At 53.0% G+C, this 15,062-nt stretch overlaps 5 protein-coding genes and 3 non-coding genes across 8 annotated transcripts; 6 read left to right on the top strand and 2 right to left on the bottom strand.

Moving 5' to 3' along the window:
• Positions 1-202: 202 nt before the first annotated feature.
• EV422DRAFT_565895 (uncharacterized protein) lies at positions 203-3,044 on the top strand (the record flags this gene model as incomplete). The annotated part of the gene is made up of 8 exons (XM_053072375.1): positions 203-327; positions 394-563; positions 642-1,201; positions 1,291-1,397; positions 2,080-2,144; positions 2,208-2,464; positions 2,532-2,814; positions 2,890-3,044. The coding sequence occupies 8 exons, from the start codon at positions 203-205 to the stop codon at positions 3,042-3,044; spliced, it is 1,722 nt and encodes a 573-aa protein (XP_052927214.1).
• Positions 3,045-3,339: 295 nt separating this feature from the next.
• Positions 3,340-3,413, bottom strand: EV422DRAFT_t51. The gene has a single exon. It is a non-coding gene; the product is annotated as a tRNA-Ile (tRNA).
• A 549-nt stretch (positions 3,414-3,962) lies between these two features.
• Positions 3,963-5,192, top strand: EV422DRAFT_523113 (Chloroperoxidase). Its single transcript, XM_053069877.1, has one exon. The coding sequence runs from the start codon at positions 4,196-4,198 to the stop codon at positions 4,934-4,936; it is 741 nt and encodes a 246-aa protein (XP_052927213.1). The 5' UTR covers positions 3,963-4,195; the 3' UTR covers positions 4,937-5,192.
• A 1,866-nt stretch (positions 5,193-7,058) lies between these two features.
• Positions 7,059-8,697, top strand: EV422DRAFT_523111 (HSF-type DNA-binding-domain-containing protein). The gene has a single exon (XM_053069876.1). It carries the CDS (start codon positions 7,204-7,206, stop codon positions 8,515-8,517), a length of 1,314 nt encoding a protein of 437 aa, XP_052927212.1. The 5' UTR covers positions 7,059-7,203; the 3' UTR covers positions 8,518-8,697.
• Positions 8,698-8,790: 93 nt separating this feature from the next.
• Positions 8,791-8,864, bottom strand: EV422DRAFT_t50. Its single transcript has one exon. It is a non-coding gene; the product is annotated as a tRNA-Ile (tRNA).
• Positions 8,865-10,203: 1,339 nt separating this feature from the next.
• Positions 10,204-12,018, top strand: EV422DRAFT_388912 (uncharacterized protein). Its single transcript, XM_053066837.1, has 2 exons — positions 10,204-10,236; positions 10,299-12,018. Exon 2 carries the CDS (start codon positions 10,579-10,581, stop codon positions 11,890-11,892), a length of 1,314 nt encoding a protein of 437 aa, XP_052927211.1. The 5' UTR covers positions 10,204-10,236; positions 10,299-10,578; the 3' UTR covers positions 11,893-12,018.
• EV422DRAFT_t55 lies at positions 10,253-10,326 on the top strand. Its single transcript has one exon. It is a non-coding gene; the product is annotated as a tRNA-Ile (tRNA).
• A 610-nt stretch (positions 12,019-12,628) lies between the features above and the next one.
• On the top strand, positions 12,629-14,938 carry EV422DRAFT_388859 (uncharacterized protein). Its single transcript, XM_053066835.1, has 6 exons — positions 12,629-13,110; positions 13,188-13,452; positions 13,521-13,735; positions 13,812-13,917; positions 14,003-14,123; positions 14,206-14,938. The coding sequence occupies exons 1-6, from the start codon at positions 12,732-12,734 to the stop codon at positions 14,665-14,667; spliced, it is 1,548 nt and encodes a 515-aa protein (XP_052927210.1). The 5' UTR covers positions 12,629-12,731; the 3' UTR covers positions 14,668-14,938.
• Positions 14,939-15,062: the final 124 nt, after the last annotated feature.

Genomic DNA, 15,062 nt, shown 5'->3' with positions numbered 1-15,062 from the left:
ATCTCACTACCTCCATGGGTCTCAGGGCACGATATATCCGGAATACAGCGATTCACAAGGAAGGAGAGAATCCCGTTATTCATATCTTCAGGATTGGCGGCGAATATTCTCCCTACGCTTCGCCGATCTTGAGCGAGAGCGAAAATACGAAAGATGGATCTGGGCAAAACATCGCGATCGTTGGGCCATAACGATATGGGCCATGTTTTTTTGGACCCTCGTGCTTTTTGCCCTTTTCTTCACCAAAGGCCTCACTGGAGAACTTGGGCCATGTGCCAACATAGATGAATGGGGTTACTGCCAGGACGAGCAGAGATTGGCCGCCAAGTAGGTAATGCTGCCCTCCCTAATCTCCATCAACGTTCCTCATCCCAATTTTCTACTGGTTGGCAGCAAGGCGGATTACCCATGGGTGATCGAAATCATACTCCTCTTCGCGGGGTGTGTTGTACCATATTTGGGCGTCTTCTTCCTGTTACGCTTCATGGATCCCGACAAGCTGAGCCACTACATACATTACATTTGGACATTCACCACCATCTGGGCCACGGGAGCGTCTCTCGGTAAGCGGTTTAGCTTCAGAGGAGCCACGTTGAGATGATGTGAAGCCATGTTGAGATGCTAAACGCATAGCTTTGCAGGAATACGTTCCTTTATCGTGGATCCGGATGGCGACGCGATGTTCTATTCGCTACTCGACCTCACAGCAGTTGTAGTGATTCCCATGGTGACTTCTTTGCCGTTTCACTGCACACTGCTTCTGGTGGTGATCAACCTGATTGCAGTCGTCGCCATTTTATGGACGCGATTTGCATCAAAGCTGCTGGGCTCGTCAGTTTGCGCTTTCCTGTACATCTTCGTGGGTACCTTCACCATTCTGATACATGTTCGAGACAACGAGAAGGAAGAGCGAAGACGATATATTGCTGAGACAGAACTGAGGTACATGAACGCCGGATTGAAGGATCGCTTAGCGGGGCTCCAAAGACAATTGAGCGAGCAGATGGCCGATCTGGAAACACCGCTGGAGAAGGCGCTCATCACAATAAAGTCTGTGATGGCAAATCCCAGACTGGACAAGAGCTCCTTTGATCATCTAGCGAAAGCTTTGGGATGGTTAGGGAACTCAAATAAGCTATTCACTCCCAATCTGGAGCAACAACTACATGGGGGTTTAGTTGGAGTGAACAAAGATCAGGAGGTGAGGAGATGGGATCTTTCTTGCACGTCGTTTCAGAAGTTCTCAAGCCTCATTTCTCATGTCTGCGTGTGCTGCTCCTCAATTCGTAGCAATGGCTCCTGCAAATGCTCTCGGATCAGCTTGGACATCGTCGAAAACAGCCAGGGCACCGCACGCAGCCCCCGATGACTTCGAGACTTGGCGGGGGAGGGGCAATGTATGCACGGAACTGGAGCATGGGTGCTAGCTATGTCTTCCTAAACTCTCACGACAATTTGAGTTCTCCGACGGATCGTCAGGGCACACCGGACGGTCCCTCAGCCTCAATGACACATTCGGGTTCATTTGCTCTTCCACCATCTTCCCACCGTATAGCCCTCAATCAAGCATCGGACGATAGAGGAAGACCACAGGTTGATTCGATATCATGGGTTGGCGCAGCACCCCTGCCATCCATCGATGTCGTCGTGGATATGCGTGATCCGTCTAATCCATCCTCTCCACGGCGAGGTCGACCGACCGCCCCTCATAAGCCTGGCCTCCCAAGGATCAGCATGGCTCGGCGAAATTCTTTATGCGAAGGAATGGATGATTGGAACTGGGCGATCTTTGAGTTGGAAAAAGTCATGCCCAGCAGAGTATTGTCCACAATGGCAATGCACTTGTGTCGGGCTGACGGGCTTGCCGATCGACTTCAAATACCAGCAGTGAAACTACACCGATTCCTAGAGGAAGTTGAAAACTTGTACCATCCAGATGTGCCATGTGAGTATGCGACAACCATGTTCAGGCCTCATAGGCGACGCTTTTCAGCGGCTAATCGCTGTCACCTTCTCAGATCATAATTCCATACACGCCGGCGATGTACTGCACGGCTTGCACTGTATACTTCTTTGTAGCAATACCAATCTCTCCGATCTGGAGCTGTTCGCCTCATATATCGCAGCGGCAATCCATGGCAAGAGTGCTCTGGCTTTCCGCCAATGCGTAAGGGACCTAATGACTGACGAGTGACGTTGTTTTACAGATGTGAACCATCCCGGCCTGAATAACAAGTTTCTCATCGAAACTCATGACCCACTTGCAGTACTGTACAACGATCGATCTGTCCTCGAAAATCACCATTTGGCCACAGCATTTTCCATTATGTATCAAGAGGATACGAATATCGTGGAGAACTTCTCGCTTGATGACGCTCACAAGTTTAGAGAGCTTGTGATTTCGATGGTTCTTGCGACGGACGTGACAAACCATTTCACAAAGCTTGCCATGTTCAAAAACAAGGTTGGTGCAGTCCCAATACTGTGGTCTAACGGTGTGAGGCTTATGAAGCTAATGCACCGATTCTTAGCTTTCAGCACCGGGCGCCTTCGACCCGGCCAACAATACGGAGGACAGGAATCTTTTCCTGGAAATGGCCATCAAATGCGCCGATGTGTCTAATCTGTCTCGAGAGTGGCCCGTCTACTTCGAATGGCTCAATCGATTGATCTTGGAATTCCTGAATCAAGGTGACGAAGAAAGGCGGCGTGGGATGCCAGTTAGTCCGTTCATGGACCGAGAGAAGATCAACATCCCGCAAAGTCAGATTGGATTCATTGATTATATGTGTCTACCGAGTGAGTTCCGTGACAGTGAGCCCATCAGTGGATTGCGTCCAAAGGGCTTCATGCCCACGAACATGGCACTAAACACAATTGTCCTTTCAGTGTTCGAAGTTCTCGCCAAAGCAACCCCTTTACCACCGATGCTGGAGCTTCTGGCTGAGAATAGGGAGAAACTGAGTCTCATGAAAGATGAAGACGCTAAACAAAACATGGCTGGGTTCTCCAAGGTCGTCAGAACTTCGGAGATAGATGATTAGCTGTTGAGGCCCAGCTCGCACTTGAGATGGGGGCGAAGCTCCTTTGGGACAAGACGTGGGAGGAGTTTGTAATTAGGGGCCTCTGATGAACTTTTCAAAATGAACGGGACAAAGTTCCGTCATGTACATAAGACATCTTTTTCATCATTTTGGACATAATTTCATCACATACTGTACCACAAGGAGCCAATCTCGACCGAGGCTCCCTACATACTCTGTATATGTACACACTCTCCGTATGGTCGACTACTCGGCAAAACGACGAGACATGTGAGGAAAAAGGACAAAAGGAAACTGCTCCGCACAGGGGTCGAACCTGTGACCTTGGCGTTATTAGCACCACGCTCTGACCAACTGAGCTAGCGGAGCTGGTTGAATTCCGGTCCTTTTAGCACGTATATATCGACTATGAAAGCAAACGTCGCTTGGGAAGCTCATCGGGACTACCGTACGTAATGTGAATGTTGTCGGCACCCTGTCGATGACGCCGGTCGGCTGGCCGTTGCCGTTGGTTACTTTCATCCAGAAAGTGCGGCTGCTTCAACTTCTTCATGATCTCTCAATGTCCTGATGAAGCAGATTCTTAAGCACGACCAGACTAGTATCCCCGGAAGCAAAAGATCCCGATGTGCGTCCCTGCACCGGCCGTCGATGACATTTTCGAATTGAAGCTGGGCTCCGACGGGGTAAAAACAATCGCCGCCAGCTCCGATGTCCCCCAAGCCATGCAAGTTGTTGTTACTGTACAACATCCACAACCGTAGGCATGCAAATCTGGCTTTTGCGCGCATTCAGAATTTTCGAATAAATCGTGCGCCGTCCTGTCTAAACGTCATTGACAGGCTGCCTTCAAATGGTCGAATTTGCGCGGTCGCCCCCTTGTATGTACATAACTCATGATATTACTGTAAGTTGCAACCGGTGCGCGGCATAACGAAAGTCCGCCAAGGATAATCTGGTGTCCAGCGTATCCGGCCTGCGGATTGGCGCAACCGGAAGGAGCCCAACATATGCAGCAAATGTGCAGAGATGCGAGGCATGAAATGTGATGGCGCCAGGCGTATATATAAAGAGTAGCTGGCCGAGCCCAGTCCCCCCGACCTTCAACTTCATACCCCACTTCCCCTTCTGTTCCGAAACCACAAACAGCCATGTTCTACCAGATAGCCTTCGCTCTCGTGCTGGCAGCCACTACTACCGCGCAGGCCGCGACCGTCCCGCAATGGCAGAAGCCCGGGCCAACCGACGTTCGCAGCCCTTGTCCCCTGCTGAACGCCATGGCCAACCACGGCCTCCTGCCCCGAGATGGAAAGAACATCAAGGCCACCCAGTACATCTCCGCGTTGACCAGTATCAGCATCGGCCTTGACCTCGCCAGCGCTCTAGTCGTCGGCTCGCCTGCCGTCGGGGTGCCAACACATTTGAGCGGTCTCACATTCACGTTCGGTCTCGACGACCTGCGCACCCACGGCGCAATTGAGCACGATGCATCTCTGACTAGGAACGACGCCTACTTTGGCGACAACTACAGCTTCAATCACACCCTTTACGATCAGTTTATCAGCACGCAGAATGCAGCTGGTCGTCTCGACGTGAACTCTATGGCCAAGATCCGCGCCCTTCGGTTGAAGCAGAGCAAAGCTACCAACCCCGACAACAAGTTCGGATTCAAGGAGTCCACCCTTGCGCACGGAGAAGCTTCCCTAATCCTCAACTACTTTGGCTATGCAAACGGCCTCGAAATCCCCACAAATTACCTGGACGCGGTCTTCGTTGACGAACGTTTGCCTTACAACGAAGGTTGGGTTCCTCCCACAAGCTCGGTCAACCTGTTGAAGGTCAGTGCCGTCTCGAAGCAGATATCGGATGCTGAAGCCAAGCTTCCCCAGTGAAGAAGCGGCTCTTTTGGAAGTAACATAGGTGGACTCCTTCATATGATATGAGCCCACCCTCGTTGATAGCGCAGTATCGCCTTTCGTTAGGGTTTGTCTTGAATACACATATAGCATATGCGGCCCTCAAACCTTGACTTCGAGTTGCCCGGGCAGCAACTACAAAAGCCTAAAGCTTGCACATAGTGTATGTCTTCAATGGCCGATTTCGGTCAGAGTTGCCTTCTAAAAAATCGAATAATTCCTTCGTCACGTGACAACAAATCTTTCCATGGCTATCAGATTGTTCCACGTTCGAAATTCCGTGTATCCAGGACCACAATAGCCGGCAGACAACAAGCTTGGTTTTAAAAGCAGAGCTGCGTCGGCTTATCCGACCCGCACCCTTTGCGACCCGCTGACCGCCCGTCGTTAAGCCTGTCTTTACATGTATGTACAGTACTGAATGGGAAATTTGCGTGGGAAAATCGGTCAGGACTGGATCATCGACGCGCGGCTTTCGTTCCGGCCAGGTAGCTACTGTATGTACATATATTCTAGCATGCGCATACTCGCGATTTTCCGTCTCTTGGCAGCTATCTTCTTGAATGATGTCCTCTTATCCTTTGCAATTTATGAGATGGTACAAATCGGGACGGAGGGCGCCTGACAACGTCACCGAGGTCCGCGGCAGGAACATTCGCCGAACTTGTCTTCTTCATGGGAGGTATCGTTAAGGGTTGGTTTATCTTGCTCATATCATGCATCCACGCGTTATCGGCCTTGGCCAGCTTCGAACCACTGCCGTGCGGTCCTGGAGTTTCTACCGAGTTACCTCCGGGACTTGATACTCCCGACAATCACAGTTCGAGGAAAAGTGTTTGACGAAGCAGAGCAGCATGGACGAAGGGCGACGTTATCGTGCGGCGACTACAAACAACATCCCGAAATGGACCTTGGAGATTAACGGCCACACTTTATTCGAACACGAACGGGCCGGCAATCGGCTGTCTGGCCAAGGGAGGAGGGAGATTGTCGGTCCTTGGATGATACTTGGCCTGTTCTTGGTGCCAGGTGGTGCTTTGAGCCCACCGATACCTTGGTGTTTCTCAGCCTCCGGATCACAACAGTACGTCGTCAGCCTCACCGTGGATAGCTGTGCATCGATTCACAGGATTGGCAGTTCATCGTCGATGTCAGCCAAATCGACCTCGACGGTCCATCGCGCTGGGTTCGGGCCCTGGATAGGCTGCGCCCCAAAGACATCATGGTACTACGTAGGTGAAATTACAGTGCAGTACAGTACAGTACATCGGTTGAGTGACATTTGGTGTGCGTTCGCTTTGGAAAATGAAAACAAAGTTGGGTCAAACCGTCAAAGCGCCGCATTTGTGAAATTGCGAATGGAAGGTCCGCCGCCAAGGTTTTATCATTTTAGGCACCTTGATCGGGTCCGAGCTTTTGTTCTGAATCACGAGGATGGAACAACACGCACTACCATTATCCGGGTCCGCGGCTGTGGTATTTATTAAATAAGGAAGCGAGATGAGCCGAGGCAGCGAGGTTTCGATTTCCGATCCAAAATGTTCTGCCCGCAAGCAATCAGGAAACCATGATTGTGGTGTGGAGCGGTTCTGGAACTATTCTCTTTGTGCAGCGGCCTTTTGCATTGCGCCTTGGCAGGGTGATACGTAAACCAGCACGCAAATTTTAGGACAGGTGATCAGTACAACCATGACGTGCTCAAATTGGGATCCTTCGGCGTTCGCTAAGGGCTGGGACGCAGAACAATCCACGCCAATGAACCTTGTGAGTTTGTTATCGTGGTACACCGGACTCCGAAGGAGCTGAAACGGTGGAAGAAGTGTACGCATAATAAGCCGCTGGCAATACCCCTACGTGATTGGCTGGCAGAATGAGAGATAGAACTTTCAAGGGGAATAGGGGCTTAACTTACTAACTTAAGGACTCAACTTTGGCTTTTACACGCGGAATAGGGTTCAAGCATGATGCGACTTTCCTCAGTCATCACAGGCGTGGAAAGAAAATTCGTTGAGAAGCACTCCGGAGCGATAAGGTTGAGCGAGCCTCAATTAACGCCCGTCTCGAACCTTCCGTCCCCGTCCCTTCAGCTTCCCTGCGCCCGCAAACCCAAACTCCTAGATATAAAAGGAACGGAAGCAGACCCCCTCGCCTGCGCGCACGAAGGCTTACGCTAAAAAGCTTATATTCCTGACACTCTAAAACTAACCCGACACCCACCGCATTCGGTAGCCCCCAACAGCAGAATGGTGCAAAAGACAACCTTCATACAGAAGCTTCACCGGATCCTGGAGGAAAAGGAGTACCAGCACCTTATTCGCTGGTCGCCGTCCGGCACCTCTTTCCTCGTCCTCGACGCCTCTGGCTTCTCGGCAACAGTGCTTCCTCGTGTCTTCAAGCACAATAACTACACCAGTTTCGTTCGGCAGCTGAACTTGTACGGCTTCCACAAGAAAAATCGGAGCTACCATCGTCATACTCTCCCCGAGGAGTCCCACCACAACGGCTCATTCGTCGCCCCTCAACAGCACGAGCCGCGGGAGTTTTCCCATCCAAACTTTATCCGATTCCGTCCCGACCTCGTCAGCGAGATCAAGCGCAAGCCCACTACACTGCAGCAGCACCAGATTCAACAGTTGCAGCTGGAGCAACATCGGCAAGGAGAGTCGTCGCATTCTGTGCCGCCTATGCACCCTCGCCATGAGGGCGATCGCTTCACACCATCCATGGAACATCCTTCCACCGTTGTCGACCAAAGAGTGCGCGGATACCAGCCCTCATCATCACCGGCGACGGCAGGCGACCGACTTCCCGTGCGATCGTCCCCCGTTCCTCCGCTGTCAGCATCGTCGTCAAAGAGGTCTTTCGATGATCTCCTGCTTCCCTCCGCCAACCGCATGTATTCGTCAGCAACTTCCTCCGGCTCATCCGCGACACGGTCACCCCACCTACCCGTCCACAACTCGCAGTTCGCTCATCCGCAACAGAGCCATCGTCCGGCTCCGGCCGCACAAGACGCAAATGCTGATATCCTCAGGCAGATGGCGATGTTGCAAGACACTGTGAACCAGCTGGTCGGCGAGCTACGCGGCGTAACCTACACCAACGAACGCCTACAACGTGACGTCGACTACCTGCTGCGGCAGCAACACGAGCACCAGCAATCGAAACAACCCCCAAGGCAGGAACCCGAAGAGCGTCCATCGCGGCCCTTCGACCTACCAAGGCAGTTCAGTTCCTCGGAACGTCGGCGCTCTGCTAGCCCGCGTCGTCGGGATAGCAACGGCAGCACGGCGGCCCCGATCCTAACGTCTCCATTACCGAGATCGTTGTCCGGGTCCAGCCCCGTGAATCTACCCCCACCATCCGTCCTGGCTTCGTTTGCTCCCACCAACGCCCCTTATGCATCCCCGCCCTTCGAGTCGGATCCGTTCCGTCACACTGGTCGCGAGGAAACGAGGAAGGACGCATTAACGCTTCCTGCATTGAGGCCGCCTGCACCTGGGCATGAGTGGCGAAAGACCACGTCGGCGGGATCGGGACCAGATAGGATCTGGTAGTTGGCGTCGAGCGGTCGGATCTTTTCTTTTCTTTGTACATATCTTAGCGAAAGTTTTTATTTGTCGGAAGCATTCACAATATATATGGCACAGTGTTTGGCGGGATTGTCTCCACATCTCTTTCCTGCCCCACTTGGATCCGGGAAACCCGCCCGGTAATCATGAAGTTTTCAGTACGGAAGACTTCGAGGGAATCCCCCCAAAAGAACGACGACGCCAAAGGACAACGGGATAGACCAGACCAGACCGAAAGGTCAAAAAGACAAATGAAACTGCTCCGCACAGGGGTCGAACCTGTGACCTTGGCGTTATTAGCACCACGCTCTGACCAACTGAGCTAGCGGAGCTTCGATATTTGGGCGCTATTTTATGATTTCAGAAGCAGCGCAGAGCGCCTGGCCCTTGTAACCTTTGAATCACTCCACGCTCGCTGTCAGCGCTTCGTGGTTTCCTTCTCATCCGTCCTCAACTGACTTGCACTTCGCGCTCGGTATAGTGTCATCTGCCCTCTCCCAATTGCGAGCCGGTCTCCCACGGTCCATCTGCTTACGGCGACGACCAGTAAATTCGCATCAACGGGCGCACCTCCAGTCGAGGTTCGAGACACACAAGTGTCTGGCAAAGGCGCCTCGTTTGAGGGTCTCACATTTGCGTCTCCCTTTCACGAACGCGACCTCATGGAGCCCAAAGTCGAAGCTATACCCAACTTGAAGCTCGGGAGGTCCAAGGAGTTGCAGGCGTAGCGAGCCGCTACGGAGCTGTATGAAATATGGATGCCTACCTTGTCTGTAGACTGGATATAGGTTTCTGGTACGGTACAAGCTACATGCAAGTAATCGGTCGAATCTCGGAATGTATATACGTGCATATTCCTTCTGATGGATTAGGGCGTTGTGCGCGTGGAGTTGTGGAGTGGGTTCGGCCTGGGTTCGGCGCGGTGAAGTGCGTACACCCTTTGAGGATGCCGCACGGAGCAAAAAGGGAAGTGCTGGATTGAAATTGTGGGGTGGAAGGCTGCCCACCCAAGTACCTCACTCCTCTACCATCTAATCATAAGCATCCGGACATGGCGGGTCGAAAGGGACCACGCGTTGTCCATTCAGATCCGGTCTTTCACGGTCTCGTGTGATAGTCGTCACCGTGGGACGTGTGTGCATCGTCGAGAGGTGGAATCAATAGCAAAGGCGATACCGGAGCGATTCTTCGATATCCGTTTGGAACTTGACAACTATGTAGCTAGGGAAAGAGCTTCGTTTCGGGAACAGCGCCCACCGTAGAACGTGAAACGAGCAAACGAGCGACGGTGCCCTCGCGTTTCCCTGTGATGGGATTCTTGCGATGGGTATCTGCCAGCATGGCATCCACCGAGACAAAACCGGCTTGCGGTCGTTGCAGTCACCCCTGAGGGGTATTGGATTGCGGGAGAACGCAGGTGTGTGGAATGTTCCCACCTCACGCCAGTAGACAATCTCCAGGCATCCGCATGATAGTGACCGGATGGCATCAATTAACTAACATTCCAATTCGAAAAGAGAAGGGCTTCACCCGGTTAATGTGGCACGGGCGCGGCGGCATCGGTTATGATGCCGTGGCCTCGGTATTTACTGTAAGTGCAGCACACTCCTGCTTCTGAAACATAACATCAATTGAATCGGAGGATATCGGAGAACATACGAGCCTGTCATTCGAGTGGTAAAAAGCACATACCACACAGTAAAGGTACCAAAACATCGAAGCTCCGCTAGCTCAGTTGGTCAGAGCGTGGTGCTAATAACGCCAAGGTCACAGGTTCGACCCCTGTGCGGAGCATTTTCTTTTGACTTTTTTTCGCGAATTTGTCGATACTTTCCCTTCCTTCCCCTGCCAATTCACATCTCGCTTGCCAATCTTACTTGAGGGTTTGCTTTGTCGTCTAAGTTCTAGGATCTACACCGACAGTCGAGCCGCGGCCCACCCGGAGTGCAGAGAAAGAAGGGAGCTCTCGGTGACGTTGACCACACTCTACTTTACCATATTCGGCAGAGCTAAACCAAGCCAAAAGAGGCCTCCAACACTGCTAAAATGTATATGCGCATCGACCTACCAGGCCACGGGCAACTCACAGCGGTCCCGCCCGGAACGGCTATGGAGCAGATATCCCGAATATGGGCAACCGATCTGCCACCGCCCGCTCCCCAACGGGTGGGCCAGATGGTCCCTGCAGCAGGGGCAGCCTTCCCAATGGGAATTGTAGAGTCAGACGTTGGGGATGGGCCGGTCTTGCAGACTCAAATACCGTCAGCCCCAGCGGTGGGGCCAGGAGCAGGAGTCGTGGGAGTTGGGCAGGCTTCGCAGACTCAAACACCGACTTTGCAGACTGAAACACGGAATTCCCCACCAATGGTGGGAGTTGTAGCATCAGACAGTGGAGTTGATCATGCCTCGCAGACGTCACTCGGCAAGGCGCCGGAAGGAGGGATCAAGAGGACATTATCGGAGTTCCTTGCAGACCGACGCAATGTCACAAATGTGAGCACGACGGCGCCATCGAGCGACCCCGTGAACGCAGTCCCGAAACGAAAGCCCTTGCCTACGAAGACGTCGCAGAGACAACAGGGTGTAGCAGCACTTCCACAACCGGGCATTCGCAATAATAAGAACGTGACGGGCCCTGGGCGGCCGCTTCAGGCCACGGAGCCGAGTGAGCCTACTTTCAAGCGGGCTCGCCCGGCAAGTCTTACGTCGATAGATGTCAGGAACGATAATATGTTATCTGTTCCGCCCACCGCTGTGAGCGGGGCAACTGCAAATAAGGCATCCTCTAGCAACTCGCAAGCGGCCGACAACTATGCAAAGGTACATACAAAGCTTTTTTCCGGTCTTGCAGCGAGAGGTCTTGATTTGAGTATTACCCCTTCAATGAAACAAAAACAGCAGCAGAAAGCCGCGAAACTAGCAAAAATGGCTACCATCGAACCACCGTACCTTCATAACCAAGAATACGCCTATGTGTCAAAACGGCTAGGGCAACAGGAGCAGAAAGGACGGGCCAAACACAAGAAACTGAAGAAGAAAGCAGTGGATGAGGATCTCTGGGTCGTTGAACGTATCCTCGCCGTGCGGCAGGCATCAGATGATGTGAATGACGAGCCGCTGCACCCTGGAGACCTCGCCGGTTCGAAGGTTGAGAAGGAGTATCTGATCAAGTGGGATGGGTACGGGCATGACCGGAACACATGGGAGCCAGAGGAGCATATTGGACCTTACGTTGTTAAAACGTTTTGGGCGCGGAGGGAACGGGCAAAGAGGCGGGTTAGGATGGCTTTTGCTGTCATCTTGTTGGTAGTGAAATTGAGAAGGCGGGTTGAGAGGCCGATAAAGATGGAAACAACATAGGAACCCATCTGCAGCACGAGATCGGAAGTTGGGCTGCCTGTCATCGTACGCCGGTCGTATCTGCCCTGTACGATGAAACCTCAGAAATCCCCAACTGTAAATCTGTTTTGAATCTGCAACTCCGCACACCACGATCATTTCCATATTACTAGCGAAGCCGGTGGAGCGCCGAAGAGTACATTATGGGTCTCAATTCCCATATGTAACTGTACTTACACCTACGAAATCTACCAGCCGGCTTGGTTTGATGAAATGAGTAAGGGGGTAGAGCTTTGTGGCGCCGTTGATGCGCCGTTGATATTCACGTCACATTTAACTTGTGATCCTGGGATCCACCCGCTTCTTTTTCGACGCTCGGTCTCCCGGAGCAAACCAAAACCCGCGCGAGTTAGGCCTAGGGGTATTGCGCCTCCGGCGCAAGTCGCTTCGCTGTGCTCACTGCTCAGCCTTGTCGCTTCGCGAAAGAGTCTTTGGACTCGCAGGTTGCGCTTCGATCGCCTGCGCGGAGGCGGACGCGTTTTCGGACATGGCCGCGTGGCTTTCAGACGGGAAACAGTCACACTTCCGCACGTCGTCTTCCACATCTCCACATTCTCCACATTCTTCTCGAATATCAACAACCTCTTATCGTAACTGTCGGCTCAAGGGGTATCAGCTGCGGGTGACACCATTATCCTCGCCTCCCTTTAGGCGCGCAGTGCTCGCTCAACCTTGCGCTAGTCTGTGCCTCGCGTCAAGATCTTGCTCCGGCGTTACCTTTCTTTCGTTAATTCGCGTCAAGTGCAGAGAGTTGGAGCTCGGCACCACCTACTCAGTCCAACGGAAGCACAACACTCACCATGCCACTCCCTCAATGGTCAGGCGCACGCCCAGACGCCCTATCTCCCACGTCCAACCAAACGCTCTTCGCCCCATCCTCTCCACCCTCACCTCCACTCCCGCACGCGCCGCTCCCCACCTCGCTCCTCCCATCTCTCCAGCTCCCGCGTCCTCGCGCCTCGCCCGCCGCCGAACCTGCCTTTATACCCGGGTTGCGCTCGCAGGGCAATGGCGACGCATCACCGGCGGCTGAACCCTCTTTTGTATCGGGACTCAACTCGGAGGGGAATGGCGAGGAAGGGAGGGTACGTGGGGTTCATGAAATCGCGGAGGAAACTAAAGGGTTGCTGGATGGAGCGTTGAAGTCGAGGGTGTTGACGCCTTCGAAGGTGGAGAATGGTATGTGGACATCATAGATTGGCGGCTGGTATATCATCCGCTTCTATTCACGCGTGAAAATCTCCTCCTCAAACAAGTCTTCTCCAAAATCACACCAACCCGTCTCCGCCAACCGCCCCTCCGCGCCCCGATTTCTATCGAGAACTTTCAGCCCGCCGAAGAAAGCCGCTTGAACAGGAAAGATGTCAATAGCCTGTTGGAGGACCGACCGGCGTGGGATGCCGATTTTCATGTGAATAGGAAGGATTTTAGTAAGCCGAAGCCTGGGGTGACGCTGTCTCCGGGTGTGGGTGGGTCGCCGACGATGAGTAGGTTGCCGCAGCCGGCTGGAGGGGGTGCGAGGTGAGTACTGCTGGAGCTGACGGTTCATAGTGTGATGACGCGATTCTCATCGGGACCTTCATCCTCAGACAATTTGGCAGTGTGTCAGAAATGAGGGCACACATTCAAAGCCCGCAGTCCGCGCACCACAAAAGCGAGGTCCACTCTCCGTCTCCGTTGGGAAGCAGTGCAAAGCGAGAAGATAAAGCCGCGGAACTGAGTAAGACGTGCGAGGTTCTTGCCCAGAAGGCGGTGGATTTGCAGAAGGAGGTTTCGGAGCGCGATCAGAAGATTAGGGATCTAGGTGAGACAGTCCTGACAGTATTTTTTGGACGTGGTCTCAAGTATGCCAGCGTCTGACAACGTATATGGGATTGCAGTAAACCAGCTGCGTCTCGAAAAGGAAAAAGTGAAGCAGATGGAAGAGGACCATGCCACGCATCAGGAAAAGGTATTGAACGCTTGGAGTGAGGAATTCGAGAAAGGGTACGTCCCAATCCCTTGCGCTACGGCAGTCCAAGCTGTTGAATCAGACCTGCTCATTGCAATGAATGCTCGTATCCCTTTACAGAAAGGCACTCGGCAAGGAACTAGAAGAGGTCACAGCACGCTATGCAGAGTTAGCCACCACCGTCGTCGAAATTGAGTCGGTCCTGCATTCCATCAAAGCAGATGTGGATATCGTTGAAGGGGTGAGCATTAAACAAATTACGTGTCTCTACATTGTGGCACATACCAAGGGTCCTCAAATGTTCACCTCTTTGTGTTGTGCAGGTGTTGACTGAGAGCCAGAAGCGCGCCCTCCGCCGTCTCTTGGATGGTGGCAGGGACGATGGCGAGGGTGGGGATGAAGTGGACGCCTACAGCCGCGGCGACCCGCTCGGCGATCGGAGCTCCTCCATAAAAGTCGAAGATGCAGCCGATACCAACAGCGATGACTGTCCCTATCGCTGGATGAGGGAGCATCCGAGTCCCACAGAGGCCGACAACCGAGAACTCGCCCGTCGCCTTCGTCTCGGACGTGACGAGGGGAAAAAGATCAACGATCACCATGCACCTGCAGAAGCATTGGCCGATGAAATGGAAAGCAGCGGCTCTCTCACCGGCAAAATAACTCCTTTTGGAAGCACGGAGGGTCATTCGATCGGGGAAGGTTTTGTTACTCAGCTGCGGGACCGGATCGCCGCGCTGGAAGTTGTGGTGCGGGAGAAGGCGGCTATGCTTGGGGGGAAATGAGTCGTCTGGGAGTCTTTGGGCGGTAATGGCAGGGGGAGGAGATATTGCGCCGGAGGGTCGGGGTATATGGTTTTGAAAGAAAGTTTCTGAGTGGGATTTGGCAGCTTTTGAGCGGCCTTTGAGGTGATGCTGGGAGTATGGGAAGGTGGTACGAAGCGAACGAACATTTGGGTGGTGTGCTTACAGTGATATAAAGGGTCGGGCCAGTGGCGGGCCTCGTCTTTGGTTCAGGGCGATGTGTTTGCGAACGTGGGCCGAGATCGTACACATGGGGAGGCAAAAGCACTAATTGTGCGATCCGTCTGTACGAAAAAGAAGAGGGGCGGGCCATATCTACTATACATCTGGAAGAAGCGAGGAAGGAAGCGAATGTGCAAAAAGCGCGTGAGTCAGCG

This window comes from Fimicolochytrium jonesii (genome assembly GCF_025526975.1).
Source record: "Fimicolochytrium jonesii strain JEL569 chromosome Unknown EV422scaffold_6, whole genome shotgun sequence".
NCBI classification, from domain to species: domain Eukaryota; kingdom Fungi; phylum Chytridiomycota; class Chytridiomycetes; order Spizellomycetales; family Powellomycetaceae; genus Fimicolochytrium; species Fimicolochytrium jonesii.
The sequence above is the reverse complement of the archived record's forward strand: the minus strand, read 5'-3'. Positions and strand labels throughout refer to the sequence as shown.

Coding starts and splice junctions, on each gene's coding strand:
- EV422DRAFT_523113 (XM_053069877.1), top strand. CDS start 4,196: ATGTTCTACCAGATAGCCTTCGCTCTCGTGCTGGCAGCCACTACTACC.
- EV422DRAFT_523111 (XM_053069876.1), top strand. CDS start 7,204: ATGGTGCAAAAGACAACCTTCATACAGAAGCTTCACCGGATCCTGGAG.
- EV422DRAFT_388912 (XM_053066837.1), top strand. CDS start 10,579: ATGTATATGCGCATCGACCTACCAGGCCACGGGCAACTCACAGCGGTC.
- EV422DRAFT_388859 (XM_053066835.1), top strand. CDS start 12,732: ATGCCACTCCCTCAATGGTCAGGCGCACGCCCAGACGCCCTATCTCCC. Junction 13,453..13,520: donor CCGGCTGGAGGGGGTGCGAG/GTGAGTACTGCT, acceptor CTTCATCCTCAG/ACAATTTGGCAGTGTGTCAG. Junction 13,736..13,811: donor TCAGAAGATTAGGGATCTAG/GTGAGACAGTCC, acceptor ATGGGATTGCAG/TAAACCAGCTGCGTCTCGAA.